This window comes from Neoarius graeffei, chromosome 13, assembly GCF_027579695.1.
Source record: "Neoarius graeffei isolate fNeoGra1 chromosome 13, fNeoGra1.pri, whole genome shotgun sequence".
NCBI lineage: Eukaryota > Metazoa > Chordata > Actinopteri > Siluriformes > Ariidae > Neoarius > Neoarius graeffei.
This window is the reverse complement of record NC_083581.1, coordinates 24,407,090-24,420,878: the sequence shown is the minus strand read 5'-3', so window position 1 is coordinate 24,420,878 and position 13,789 is coordinate 24,407,090. Positions and strand designations below refer to the sequence as shown.

The 13,789-nt window shown below is 45.1% G+C and overlaps 2 protein-coding genes across 2 annotated transcripts in view; both read left to right on the top strand.

Moving 5' to 3' along the window:
* Positions 1 to 334: 334 nt before the first annotated feature.
* sall4 (spalt-like transcription factor 4) lies at positions 335 to 5,931 on the top strand. Its single transcript, XM_060936754.1, has 4 exons — positions 335 to 467; positions 2,395 to 4,875; positions 4,964 to 5,268; positions 5,403 to 5,931. The coding sequence occupies exons 1-4, from the start codon at positions 401 to 403 to the stop codon at positions 5,826 to 5,828; spliced, it is 3,279 nt and encodes a 1,092-aa protein (XP_060792737.1). The 5' UTR covers positions 335 to 400; the 3' UTR covers positions 5,829 to 5,931.
* A 2,868-nt stretch (positions 5,932 to 8,799) lies between these two features.
* The window catches only part of LOC132896505 (probable phospholipid-transporting ATPase IIA), a 154,626-nt gene continuing 149,636 nt past the window's right edge, over positions 8,800 to 13,789 (top strand). Inside the window, exon 1 of the mRNA XM_060937371.1 lies at positions 8,800 to 8,943. Within this exon, the coding sequence (XP_060793354.1) occupies positions 8,867 to 8,943 (77 nt within the window). The 5' untranslated portion in view covers positions 8,800 to 8,866. The remainder of the gene's footprint in view (positions 8,944 to 13,789) is intronic.

Genomic DNA, 13,789 nt, shown 5'->3' with positions numbered 1-13,789 from the left:
ATATTCTGAAGCTGAGTGTGCTGAAGATGATGATGATGATGATGATGAACTATTCCTAACACTCTCATTCTGTTCCACTGCCTGCACGGCTTCCCCGATTCCCCGCCCTCCTGACACGCCCCCGCACTCTGATTGGCCCTTCCCAATCTCTAGTCCCGCCTCCTTATGGTGCTCTGCTTTCCTCATCAATGAATCCTATTTGAATAATGTGCAAGCACTTGGACTGGAGCCAATCAGCTGTCAGGGCTCTGTGATAAATCGCAATGCATTATTGATAATAATAATTACTTTGACATGCGCATTTGTGCCTGAAGGACTAATTCGGGCCGACCTGAGCCTGCACTCAGGAGCAGGAGGGAAGCGCTGCGGCCAGATGGTGGTGTGACTGTGAGCTGCTGCCATGTCGCGACGCAAGCAGTCCAAACCGCAGCACATCAACTCGGAGGAGCCCGGTTCGGCAGAGCCCGGTAAGAGACGCGCGCGAGATGTCCGGGACAACGGACTCGGTATTTTAAACCGAACCTCTTTTAGTTTTCCCACCTGTATTTGAACAGTATTAAGTTTTTTAAAGTGTGCACGCGCGCGAGAGAGAGTTAATGATGCTGTTAGTGGAAATGATTAGAATTAATTTCAATGCAATTGTTTGGTTTTTTTTAATAGTTTATTTTTCATAAAAAATTAATTTTGAATGATCATACTTGGTGTTACAGTGTGCTGTATTTATTATTATTATTATTATTATTATTATTATTATTATTATTATTATTAATAATAATAATAATAAATGCATATTCCAGTTTGTAACTATGAAATCTATTATAGCACAAAGTGATCCTCGAGTGAGTTTTTTTTAAATGTATGGGGTTTTTTTAGTTATTATTATTATTATTATTATTATTGAGAGTCCACTTCCCAGGTTCTGTCTGTCTGTCTTTTTTTTTTTTTTTTTTTAATATGCTCATGTGGTCAAGCCGACAGAAAGTTCTAGTCCTCTCTAAACTGTCCTGGGGTTCAGAGTAAAAAAAAAAATCGTCCACATGATCTCCTTATTATTATTATTATTATTATTATTATTATTTCTTCCTCGATGCATTTTCTATCCCAGGCGATGATCAAAACAAAGGAGATCAACAGGTTTCTGAACGAAACTTGAAACAAAAGCAATAAACCCCCACCTCAGTTGAAATGCATGAGTTTCTTTAAGCCTCAGCTGGGGGATGGGGGAAAGTATTTGTGGAGGTGGGGGTCAGGGGCTGTTCACATGTGTAAACTGTAGAACCACTGCATGATCTCTGGCCAGGTTGACCCCCATGCAGGCACTTTTTGACTCTCCTTTAATAACTACACGCACTCCTTTAAAAAAAAACAACCCAAAAACTATTTTAACTCGACATTTAACTCATGTAATCATGGTTAAATTTTAATAATCACAAAAAGCTTTGTGAGACTCGTATTATTATGTAATTTGAGTAAATCATTTGTGCTCTTCGTTGTCCCTTTCCTTCAATGCGCCCCCTTGTGGCCATTTGGTTCCTATCTGGTTTATCTCTGTCTTACTTTTAGGATTGAACTGGTTGTTAATTGCTTTAATTTCTATCTGTTTGTTTATTAACAAAATATTTCAATATATAAACCACCCAATTTTTGAATAAATCCCCTAAAGTGACCCAAACCTGCTCAATTATGTAGTCGAGCCCTCCTTTCTTCCCTCCCCTCCCCACCTACCTCACAAGTTACTTCAGATAGTGTTACATTAGATTTGTTTAGATAAACCATGGCCATGTGCTTCACGGCCTTATTTCCGACTCCCTTGTAACCCGAGCTGCAACTTGTGTGGTATCTGGTTTTTATGAACACAAAAAACAGGATGCCTGGTGAGCAATTAATGAGCCTTTCTCGGTTTTGTTACTGGAATGTTAATAGCCTCCTCTTTTTCATGCAAAACAGCAACATTTGGACAACGAGCTGGCTGACAATGTACAGTACTAATTTCAAAATGGTAAGATGGACAGTTTAATCTGATAAACTTTTTCAACAAAGTTGACTCCAAGAGTGAAATCGGTGAACCAAATGTTATAATTAAACATGTTTGGGGTTTAATAAATAAATAATTAAAGAAAAGCTGTTTGGTATTGTAGTAGGTCTTGAAATATATTGTGATGCGGTTTACACCTATTTATGCTTACTTAAGATATTGGTATCCTGGTTAAATGAATTTATCAGCTGAACCTTTCATTATAATCAAAGACTCCTTTGGTGTCTGGTAAACAGCTCCCTGGAAAATGGTGCACAAGATGCTGATTTAATTGGCAGGTCGATATTATCATGTATATTTCTCATCCATGTCCACCATTCAACTGTTTCTCTCTGGATGGTGTCTGTTTCTTGCTGCAGGGGCTCTACAGGATGCCAGTAGAGAGGATGGGAACGAAATCAAGAGGTGTCGAATGGAGGAAACGCGAGTTTGTGAAAAATGCTGTGCCGAGTTCTTTGACGAAACGGAGTTCCTAGAACATGAGAGAAACTGCACTAAGAGTCAACAGGTTGTCATTATGAAGGATGGGGAGGGGGGTGAAGTACCGCTCGAGTTCTCACAATGCTCTCCTGGATTCCAAAGCGATCACAGCGATGGGCGGTCTAGTAGTAATTCTCAGTCCAAGCACAGCATCGAGTCCGCTGACACTAACGAGGATGCGTTAAATTTAAACGCGGACGGTGACGCAAAACAATCCCAGGAGGATATGTCCAACAACCTTGACATTGGGTACATGGGTGCAGCTTCCAAATTGCAAGAGACTAATGTTACCCTTGAAGCCATGCCTGCCACCAGAGTAGCAGTAACGCAGCATTCATCGAGTTCATCTACTCAGAAGTCTCCTCCACCAACATCTCAAGATGCTCTCCATGCTATACCCATGATCCTTGAGCAACTGGTTAGTCTTCAGCAACAGCAGCTGCAGCAGATCCAGCTGACCGAACAGATTCGGATCCAGGTGGCCATGATGACTCCTCAGGGCCTCCAGTCTGCAATGGGAGCCACCGTGGATCCGCTGAAGGCACTTGGTGCACATCTTTCCCAGCAACTTTCAGCTGCTGCTGCTCTAATTGGAAAACGTACAAGCACACAGAGTTTGTCTTTGGAAGCTCTCAAACAAGGTAAATTGCCCCAGTCCAGTAGCATTCCCACATCGCTTGCTGGAAGTGCTAGCTCCATACCCTTGAAGACCGATACAATCAAAGGGCTCCCGGATCTAGCGAACAGACTTCCGGCTTTACTTCCGCAATCTCCGTCAGTTATGGCGTTCCAGAGCCCATTTACTAACCTTGCAGCAAACCTAGATCCCTCCAAAAAATGCAAGAACAAGATACATAGTATAGTAGAGTTGAAGAACGGAGGTGGTGAGCAGATGTACAAGCATAAATGCAAGTTCTGTGGAAAGACCTTTGGGAATGACAGCGCCTTGCAGATTCATTTGCGCTCGCACACTGGCGAAAGGCCATTTAAATGCAACATTTGTGGAAACCGTTTCACAACTAAAGGGAACCTTAAAGTGCATTTCCAGAGGCACAAAGACAAGTACCCGCACATTAAGATGAATCCACATCCTGTACCAGAGCACCTTGACAACATTCCGACAAACAACGGCATTCCTTATGGCATGTCTGTGCCCATCGAGGAATCCAATGTTGTGGACAACAAACCGGTGATTGGGCTCCCATCCACAGGTGTCCACTCATCAGTGCTCCAGGGATTCAAGCCTTCTTTTGATGTTCCAGTGACTTCGGAACTCTACACGCAGAGACCCTCCTCATCTGGCAGTGACGGTGCGTCCATTTCGTCAGGCATGTTCAATAATGAGGTAGGAATGGACCAGGGCAAAGAAGCCTCTGATGCCCTAGGTAGCCTGCATCAAGTGAATAGTAATAGTGTCCTAGGTGAGAATGCATCTGGCACAGCCAAGCTTCAGCAGATGGTGGATGGCCTGGAGAAGAGGACCAATGACCCAAATGAATGCCTGATCTGCCACAGAATCCTGAGCTGTCAAAGTTCCCTTAAGATGCATTACCGTACCCACACAGGTGAGCGACCCTACAAGTGTAAGATATGTGGCAGGGCCTTTTCTACCAAGGGGAACCTTAAGGCCCACTATGGTGTCCACAGGGCTAACACGCCCTTGAAAATGCAACACTCCTGCCCAATTTGCCAAAAGAAATTTACCAATGCTGTTGTGCTACAGCAGCATATTCGAATGCATATGGGTGGCCAAATTCCCAACACTCCGTTGCCCGAGAGCCAATACGAGGGCCCTGAAATGATGGATTCCAGTTTGACTGAGAAGAACATGGATGCAAGTGGGCTTGAGGAGAGCATGGAGGAACAGGATGTAGATTTCGACAATCAGGAGAATCCAAACAGCTCGGAGCCTCCTCCTACGCATACTACCAAGGCGGATCAGCCGTTGAGCGGCTCACCTGCCGTGTTCACTGGCATTTCTGCCCTAGAAAATCATATGAAAAGCCTCACATCATCTCTGAACTTGCAGCGACAGAGCAGCACTGCGTCTGAGAGCGATGGTGGGCCCAAAGAGTCACCGTACAGAGCTGGAGAGCTGGAGTACAAGAATGGACACAGTCCGGTTGTATCAGATTCTGCTTCATTTCACTCTTCTCCAGTGGATGGACAGTTGGAGAACGGACAGGCAAAATCTCCAGAATCTGTAAACCCGGATGATTCGGCTGGAGGATCTGGGAGAACAGAGTCTGATGGAACTCAAGATTTCGGTGAAACAAACGGAGCACTGGATTTGACTTCAGGTTTCGGTGCAAAGGCCATCAAAGAAGAGCCTGGTCTGTCCTTTTCCAATGGAGAATATTGTAAGTTGGTGTTCAGGTACTTTTCGAATTCTGTTTAAATGCAATAACTATGGACTTGGTTTGTTAAATACGTCTTTATACTTTGCAGCTGGTGGTCACATGCCATTTATGAGGGTGCCTCCAAGTCTGGTTAAGTTAGAAATGCCAATTCCTTCTGAGAATCCAATTGGTGCCAATAATCAGCATGGTTCACAGCCATTCCAGGTGACTGGCACACCGCCGCCCAGCTCAAGTGCCCCTCGCCGCTCTGCCAAGCAACATCTGTGTAATGTATGTGGAAAGAACTTCTCCTCGGCCAGTGCGTTGCAGATCCATGAACGTACGCACACTGGAGAGAAACCCTTTGCTTGCACCATCTGTGGTAGAGCGTTTACAACAAAAGGAAACCTTAAGGTAACTCGTAGTTGCATTATTCCATATGTTTTATTTAATGGTTCAATTTGGTTTATTATTATTATTAACCCATAAGTATCTTGCTCGTGGGGTGTGTTTTACTTGCTGACACCATTTTAACCCATTTCTTGCAGGTCCATGTTGGAACACACATGTGGAATAATTCAGCAAGGCGTGGTCAGCGTTTGTCTTTGGATAACCCTATGGCATTGATGGCTATGGGTGCCGAGTCCAAGATGATCCCAGACATGTTGCAGCCCCCAAAAGATTTGATCTCGTCACAGATGAACTTTGACCCATCGGTATGGAATCAGTATACTGCTGCTTTCTCGAATGGGCTGGCCATGAAAACCAATGAAATTTCAGTCATCCAAAATGGAGGAATCCCACTCCCTGGAAGCCTTGCTGGAGGCCCTTTGGTTGGCTCCACCGGAGGCTTGATGAAGATGGACTCTCATTCGGGCATTCCCGGTACGGTTGCTGAAATGGAAAAGAATGGCTCGGAGAGTGTAGTCAAGTCACAGTTTCCACATTTTATGGAGGAGGGCAAAGTGAATTAAGACCACGCTGAGTATTCCTCAGCGATTTGAACGACTTTGCTCCTCTACCAACTTTTCAGTAGGCACAATCAAATCCGGTTCTTTTGCGTTGCTTTTGTGTTGTATGTGTTTTTTTTCTTTACTGAATTGTATAAAATATCTTCCTGGGAGCAATCTTTTGATTTGTGGACTTCATCTGCAACTTTAAAACTGATGTAACTACTGTAGTTATTACTGTTTGGTTTTTTTTTTTCCCTTTTTCTCTAATATATGCGGGTATTTGTCGGTAACGTTTCTAGAAGCTGAATGTAAGTTTTACTTGAAAAGAGCTTTCTTCCAGAACTGTCCTCCTTGTGAGACTTTGCTATGTAAACAACACTTTTACCAGATCTCACAGTAAACTGGTGTAGGCTACAATCTCTCCATTACTTTTAAGTCTCATTCTTCTGTTCCTGTTTTCGGTGAGGTCGTGCTCGGTGATGAGACGTCGCAAGCACGTTTATTTCGCAGCTAATCTTGGGCAGCGTCGAATAGTTGTATAAGAGTTGGTTGAAGTTCCTGTTCGTTTCAGACTTGCCTGTTGAAGTGGCTGGAGACTAGATTTCATATTAACTTATTCTGTTGAGGAATTGCAGTGTAGCGTCTTATCTGCTCGACCAAAAATGTAATTTAAGTGCCTGTGTGGTGCATGTTTTGAAAAAGCACCACAAGATTATAATGAAGGTTCTTTGCAGATGTTTTCTTTATGACCAAAGCGTAGTATATTTTTACATGTAGCTTTAGAGTATTGTTTGAAAAATCCACAATAAGCATTTAATGTGGCATTTGGGCCTTTATTCCCATCAATGGAACTGAACATCCTTTATTAGAAAAATGTTCTAAGGTTTTCCTTTGTAAGGGCCAGTACAACGCTGAAATCCCTGCACTTTATTTCTCTACATGCGGCCAAGATTTCGATTTTAACTGGAACATCTGTTGACCAGGGAGCTGTTTGTTTGCTGTTCCTTTTCCTTTTAGTTTGTCTTATTGTGTAACTTTTTTTTTTTTCTGCACAGTGTTTCCTGTTATCTTAATTTTATCCATGTGAGCTGCATTGTTGATGTCTGGTCACAAATGCACCACTTTTGTGGTGCATCACAGGGAACCAGCAAATGATTTAATAAGTGCTTTTGTGATTTTTGCTCTGAGACCCCGCCCCTTTTCTCAGAACGCTTTGTGTGCTATTATGATGTGGATCGGAAAACATCAACTTGGGTCAAACGTCTACCTCAATTAGATGCCTTTCTTATTCTCGCTCTACTGACTTGAACGTGTGTGTGTGTGTGTGTGTGTGTGTGTGTTTCCTCTCAAGTGCTCAGAGTAGGTGAAGTTAATGGTTCGTCTTTCCAAAACCTGCTGATTTATTATGATTTTTTTTTCCTCTCTAGTAATGAATGTATCACTGGACACTTTGCACAACTCTTACTCAGACGAGAACAAGGTGCCCTCAGAAAAGACTCCTGTACATTTTCTTTTGTATGCATTGCCAAGTTGTGCCTTTTTGTGATTTTTGAAAAGGGGGAGGAGAAAAGATTTTGTCAGCTCTTGGTCAGAGGGGTCTTGTATTCTTCAAATGCTGAGTCTGTTTTAGGTTTGTTTACAGTGTAGGTAGTTTGTTATTGTTTTTTTTTTTTTTGTAAAGTTTGGTTCTCCCCTCTATCCATCCTGTCTTGATTTATATTTTGGAAAATAAAAACCAGGATCTTTGAAACCAAACCTATGATGTGAATTCATGTTTAGCTGAGTGGAAAAATGCTGATTGGAGGGGAGGTGAAGTATGTGTGAGAGGTGAGATCCCACACACGTGTGCACCAGGTGAGGGAGAGGTGTGTGTGTGTGTGTGTGAGAGAGAGAGAGACGCCACGTGTGAGCAAGAGAGACACACTTGCATGCACCAGGTGAGCGAGGGACACACGCACACTAGGTGAGTGAGGGACTGTGTGTGTGTGAGCGAGAGAGACAGAGACACATGCCCCAGGTGAGGGAGACACTGCGTGAGTGAGAGAGACAGACACGCATGCCCCAGGTGAGGGAGAGACGTGGGTGTGAGAGAGACATGCGCACACCCCAGCTGAGAGAGACACTGTGTGTGAGCAAGACACACACACACACACACACACACACACCAGCTGAAAGGGACACTGTGTGTGTGAGTGAGAGAGAGATAGACACTCACATGCACCAAGTGAGAGGGAGAGAGACACCAGGTGAGCAAAACAGACAGACACTCACGTGCACCAGGTGAGCGAGACACCAGGGGTGTGTGTTTGAGAGACAGACACACGTGCGTGCCAGGTGAGGGAGAGAGAGACACACATCAGGTTTGTGTGTGAGGGGGGAGATGCACCAGGTTAGAGAGACACCTATTCCTGTGATCCAAAGCAGTACACTCCATCTCTAGTGATCATAACCATGCGATAAGTTAATGTACTGCTCTGCAATCATCATATGGATGTCAGGGAAGGAGGATAGGAGTCATTATACTCGTGAATGTGCAGGAGATCTCATCTGATCTCCTCTCCTCTTGTCATCTGATCTCCTCTCCTTATCTCCTCTGATCTCCTCTCTTCATCTCATCTGATCTCTCCTCATCTCCTCTCTTCATCTCATCTGATCTCTCCTCATCTCATCTCTCTTCATCTCATCTGATCTCTCCTCATCTGATCTCATCTCTTCTGATCTCTCTTCATCTCTCCTCATCTGATCTCATCTCTTCTGATCTCTCTTCATCTCTCCTCATCTGATCTCATCTCTCTTCATCTCTTCTCATCTGATCTCATCTCTTCTCATCTCGTCTGATCTCCTCATCTCATCTGATCTCTCTTCATCTCTTCTGATCTCCTCTCCTCTCCTCATATCATCTGCATTCGTGTGTTAAAGCCTGATTACACAGCCGACTCCCAGCGCTCTCTCTCTCTCTCTCACACACACACACACACACAGCCGGAGCTGCTGTTTATTATCTCCCGCCCCGCTGGGACAGAGACACGCCCGGGTGCGGGGCGAGCTTACAGCCGCTAATGGCCGGAATGACGGACAATATTCCTCTGCAGCCGGTACGGCACAAAAAACGCCACGACAACAAACATAAAATCGGGTAAGAGTAACGGCGTTTAACGGCGGCATCAGCGTTAAAACCGGATCCCTGCTCTTCTCTGTTATGGTTACTGGGTTAGCCTGTTAGCTTGGCAGCTAATGATGTCCACAGAGCGAAAATTTGATCATTAATTCAGGTTGTTTATAATATATACATGTGTATGTGTGTTGGTTTCGTAAAATAAGACGCTTCATTCCGTCAAATAGGCATTACTTTGGCTAAAGTATAAAGCTAAAGAGCTAACGAATGCACCTTCATCCTACTTCCGGGTTTGTATCCGGTTCGTGCAGGTGCGCGTTTCAGACAGAGCGGCACAAAACACGGCGACTTTTCATTTTTACGGCTTAGCGAAGCTAATTAACGCTGCATTTCTGTCAGCGAAGTGGACTTGGCTGTGCAATGAAGCTATGTGAATGGCTTATTTATTTATTTAAATTTTATTTTTATCAATTCACTATTCGTTTTGCATTCTTTTGTTTCAGAAGTCGCAGTTTCGACGCTCGTTATATAAATCACTGCGCTGCACAACTTCCATAGGAGATGTTCTGATTATTTCTCATGGTATTGCATGTTATCCACGGTGTAACATGGAGCCCAGGATGGTGTGTGTCTCTCTCACTCTTCAGTCAGTGCTTTATCCTGGTCAGGGTTGTACTGGTTAGAGCCTATCCTATTGACTGGGAAAACTGGGATTGACATACATGTCAACCCCTTTGGGCGTCCACCTGTAGTATCAGAGGAAGAAATCCATAAAATCAACATAAAATCCTTAAAGCCTTCGAATCGCGCCAAACTTCTCATCTCATCATCTCTAGCCGCTTTATCCTTCTACAGGGTTGCAGGCAAGTTGGAGCCTATCCCAGCTGACTACGGGCGAAAGGCGGGGTACACCCTGGACAAGTCGCCAGGTCATCACTAGCCTGGGCCCGCCCATCCTAAGTGTGACGCAACACGAGGGCCTGTTGCGAGCTTAGTCTGGCCAGGCAAGCTATCTACAGCTCTTCCATCTCATCTCATCTCATTATCTCTAGCCGCTTTATCCTTCTACAGGGTCGCAGGCAAGCTGGAGCCTATCCCAGCTGACTACGGGCGAAAGGCGGGGTACACCCTGGACAAGTCGCCAGGTCATCACTAGCCTGGGCCCGCCCATCCTAAGTGTGACGCAACACGAGGGCCTGTTGCGAGCTTAGTCTGGCCAGGCAAGCTATCTACAGCTCTTCCAAGCTCCCGAAAAATCGGGAGCCAATCAACTTTGAGCATCTCCAACGGCCCTGAGTAGAGGCGTGTTCAAGGCACTGACGTAGTAGAACTGCGACCGGAAGCCATAGATTGTTTACAGAATCTATGCCGGAAGCGCTTCATTCACTAGAAACATTACAAACATGGAGCAAGTTCTCATTGAAAACGGAGCAAAGAGCAGCCCTGGAGGTATTTATTGAAAGGAAGGGCGTTTTCGCCTTGCTCCCGAGTCCCGACCGGCTTCGGTAAGAGTTTAATCTACCAGTTAGCCCCGTCGCGTCACATACGTCAGAGGAAAGAGTGATGTGATTGGTTTAAGCTTCGTCACAGCCTTTTCTGGCTCCGACCAGTAGCAAACTGAGGCATTTCAGGGAGGCGGGTCAACCACGGGCTCTGGGAAACGGTTGGGCTTAATATCTTTGCCAGACCAAATGCTCACAGAGCTTTGAAATCGCGTTAGCCAGACTAGGTCATCACAGGGCTGACACATAGACACAGACAACCATTCACACTCACATTCACACCTACGGTCAATTTAGAGTCACCAGTTAACCTAACGGCCATGGGGCTCGCCGGCCATGGGGCTCGAACCCGGACCTTCTTGCTGTGAGGCGACATCGCTAACCACTACACCACCGTGCCACCCCCCCCGCACCAAACTTATTAAATAAATAAGTAAATATAACTTGCCTGAGAACTTCGTCCAGCATGTCGAAAATTGCCTCGCCCGTGCCGATATTGCACACGGGCATGTCTATGATTCTTGACTTCGCCCCTCTGTTTATGTCGAAGATCCGCACCAAAACGGCCAGTCGCTTGTCCGTCTTTTTGTCATTGGATTCGTCGATCATCAAGGAAAATGGCGACGTCCGGCAGTGCTGGATGATCGGTAGTGTAGCTTCAGGGGCCAAGCTCTTTTTGATTATTTGCGTTGTTTTGGTGCGCCTACAGCTGATAGATTTCGCAATCGTACTGTCCGTGCAAATTCGCGGCAACAGTTCTGTCAGGTGGTCCGCAACGGCTAGCGGCAAACTGTGCTGAGCAATAAAATTACAGATCGTAATTTCTGCTCTTATCACACTTGTTGGTTGATCTTCGGCTTTGCAAACATCGTCATTTGCGGCTGATTCTGTTTCTGGTGCAAATTTCGCTGGTGTAGTTTGGACCTCGTGTTCCCTCACGTCGTAAACTTTCCCAGACGCCGCAACTTTTATATCTCGCACACAAACTGTGCAGTGCACGTACTCCTCATTTTTCACCTGAACAATGACGCCATTAAATGTCTCCTTCCATTCAGGAAGATACCGCCCGCCATATCTCATTTTCTTTCTCGGTGTTCCCATTCTTTCACTCAGCAGACGCTACTCAAAATCTCTCAGGTGTAAACAATGTCGCTGTGCACAATCAGAAAATCGTTCGAACAATGACCGTTTGGCACGTTTAAATGCAGATCGTGCGCATGACCGGAATGAGCGAAGTCTCGCAGTCGCGATACTGCATGAGGCTTGAGGAATAAACATCCGGTTTCGCATAGTCTGGGTTATCTGCCCCTGCATACACGCTGTTCTTTGTCTATAAATCGAGCTTTTGTATGTTTTTGCAACGATCAGCTGATGATGTTCAAGTAAGATACACAAAATAAATTTAGGTCAGAAAATACTGAAAATCCGTAAGGCTGTGTTTATACGCCCGTACGCCCTTGAAATGAGCTAAAACTCGTATAATTTCCGGACAATCCGTATAGGTTGACGTATGGATTGAGGTAGGGGGACACACCCTGAACGGACCACCAGGCCGTTACACAATTAGTCCTGGACACAACTGAGCATAAACGTCAATCTTGATAGGAGGAAACCAAAAAGACACGGCGAGAGCATGTACAGGATCAAACCCTGGAGCTGTCAGATGTCGAGTCTTTTCCCGCTGCACCACCACCATGTCACGCTATACAAATAGAATTAGAATATATTTTCATCTGGCACCTTTCTTTTACATAAGGGACACTCGACACACACCCGTACATCAGTTAAATGACATAAAATGATGTCTCGTGTGCGCGCACACCGGCCACTTTAATAGGAACTTGTTCTTGAGTCTAAGGCTACGTTCACACTGCAGGCTGAAGTGACTCAAATCCGATCTTTTCGCCCATATGTGACCTGTATCCGATCTTTTATTGACAATATGAACGACACAGATCCGATTTTTTCAAATCCGACCCAGGCCGTTTGGATAAGTGGTGCTAATTCCGATTCCTATCCGCTCTTTTCATATGCGACTTCAGTCTGAACCGCCAGGTCGCATTCATCCGACTTACACGTCATCAACAAGCCACAAACGTCACTATTCTGCGCTGAAGTAGGCGACGGGTCTGTCAAAAAAGTTACAACAACATGGCGCATAATCACGGGCACAGATAGAGGGAGGGACGAGTCATATTTAAATTCACCTCGTTCGGTCCCCCCCACTTATAGGGAGGAAAAAACGTCTATGCTGTCTTTCTTTGCATAAGGCAAACCTCACGGAAAAATCAAAAGACTAATTACCATTCGGTTTATTGAGGTGCATGGCAGTGTATACATAGTTGCAACAACTCACATAAAACAAAAAGATTGATATTCGGTTGGTTGAGCTGCGCAGACTGCACAGGTTGCGAGCTCGAGCTTGGTTGCTATGGTTACTAACAACAAGTTTGACAGGCATATCGGGGTTGGGGTTGGTTTGCTGGCAGCTTTGTCCCCCCCAGTTTTTTGTCCCCCCCAGTTCAAAAAACGTATCTGCGCCCCTGCGCATGACATCAATGCGAGGGACGCTTCGGGCTGTGAAGGTTCTGAATCTTCTCAATGGAAGGACGCAGAGGTTAGGGAGCTGATTTCCATTTGGGGGGATGCAGCTATTCAAGCTAGATTGGATGAGTCATACCGCAACCGGGTGGTTTTACTTCCGTAAACACTGGCCATGCTCACTGCGTGTGACGTCGTCGTATCCTGCAATGCGCATGCGGAACACTTTTAGGTTGCTTTTCGTTCATACTGAGGATCACATACAAGTCGCATATATTTGTTAATGTGAACGACCTCACAAAAAAATCGGATTTCACAAAAAAATCGGAATTGAGCATTAAGCCTTGCAGTGTGAACGTAGCGTAAGATCCCTATTCTTGGCTGCAGGACTGGAACCCAGTGTGGTGTTCTGCTGTTGCATGCTGAGATGTTTTTCTGCTCAGTACGGTTGTAAAGCGTGATTGAGTTACTACAGCCTTCCTGGCAGCTCGAACCAATCTGGCCATTTTCCTCTGACCTCTCTTATCAAGGCGTTTGTTTCCACCTACAGAACTGTCGCTCGCTCACTCACTCACTGAGTGTTTTTTGTTTTTGGCACCATTCTGTGTCAACTCTCGGCTGTTGTGTGTGTCTGCGTGAAAACTTCAGGAGATCAGCAGTTTCTGAAATACTCAAACCAACACTCATGCCGCAGTGAAAGAAAGTCACACTTTGAGATCACGTATACATTTTTCCCGTTCTGATGTTTGACGTGAACATTAAAGGTCCCATGGCATGGTGGTTTGTTGATGCTTTAAACGGGCTCATGGAGGTTTCCATATGTT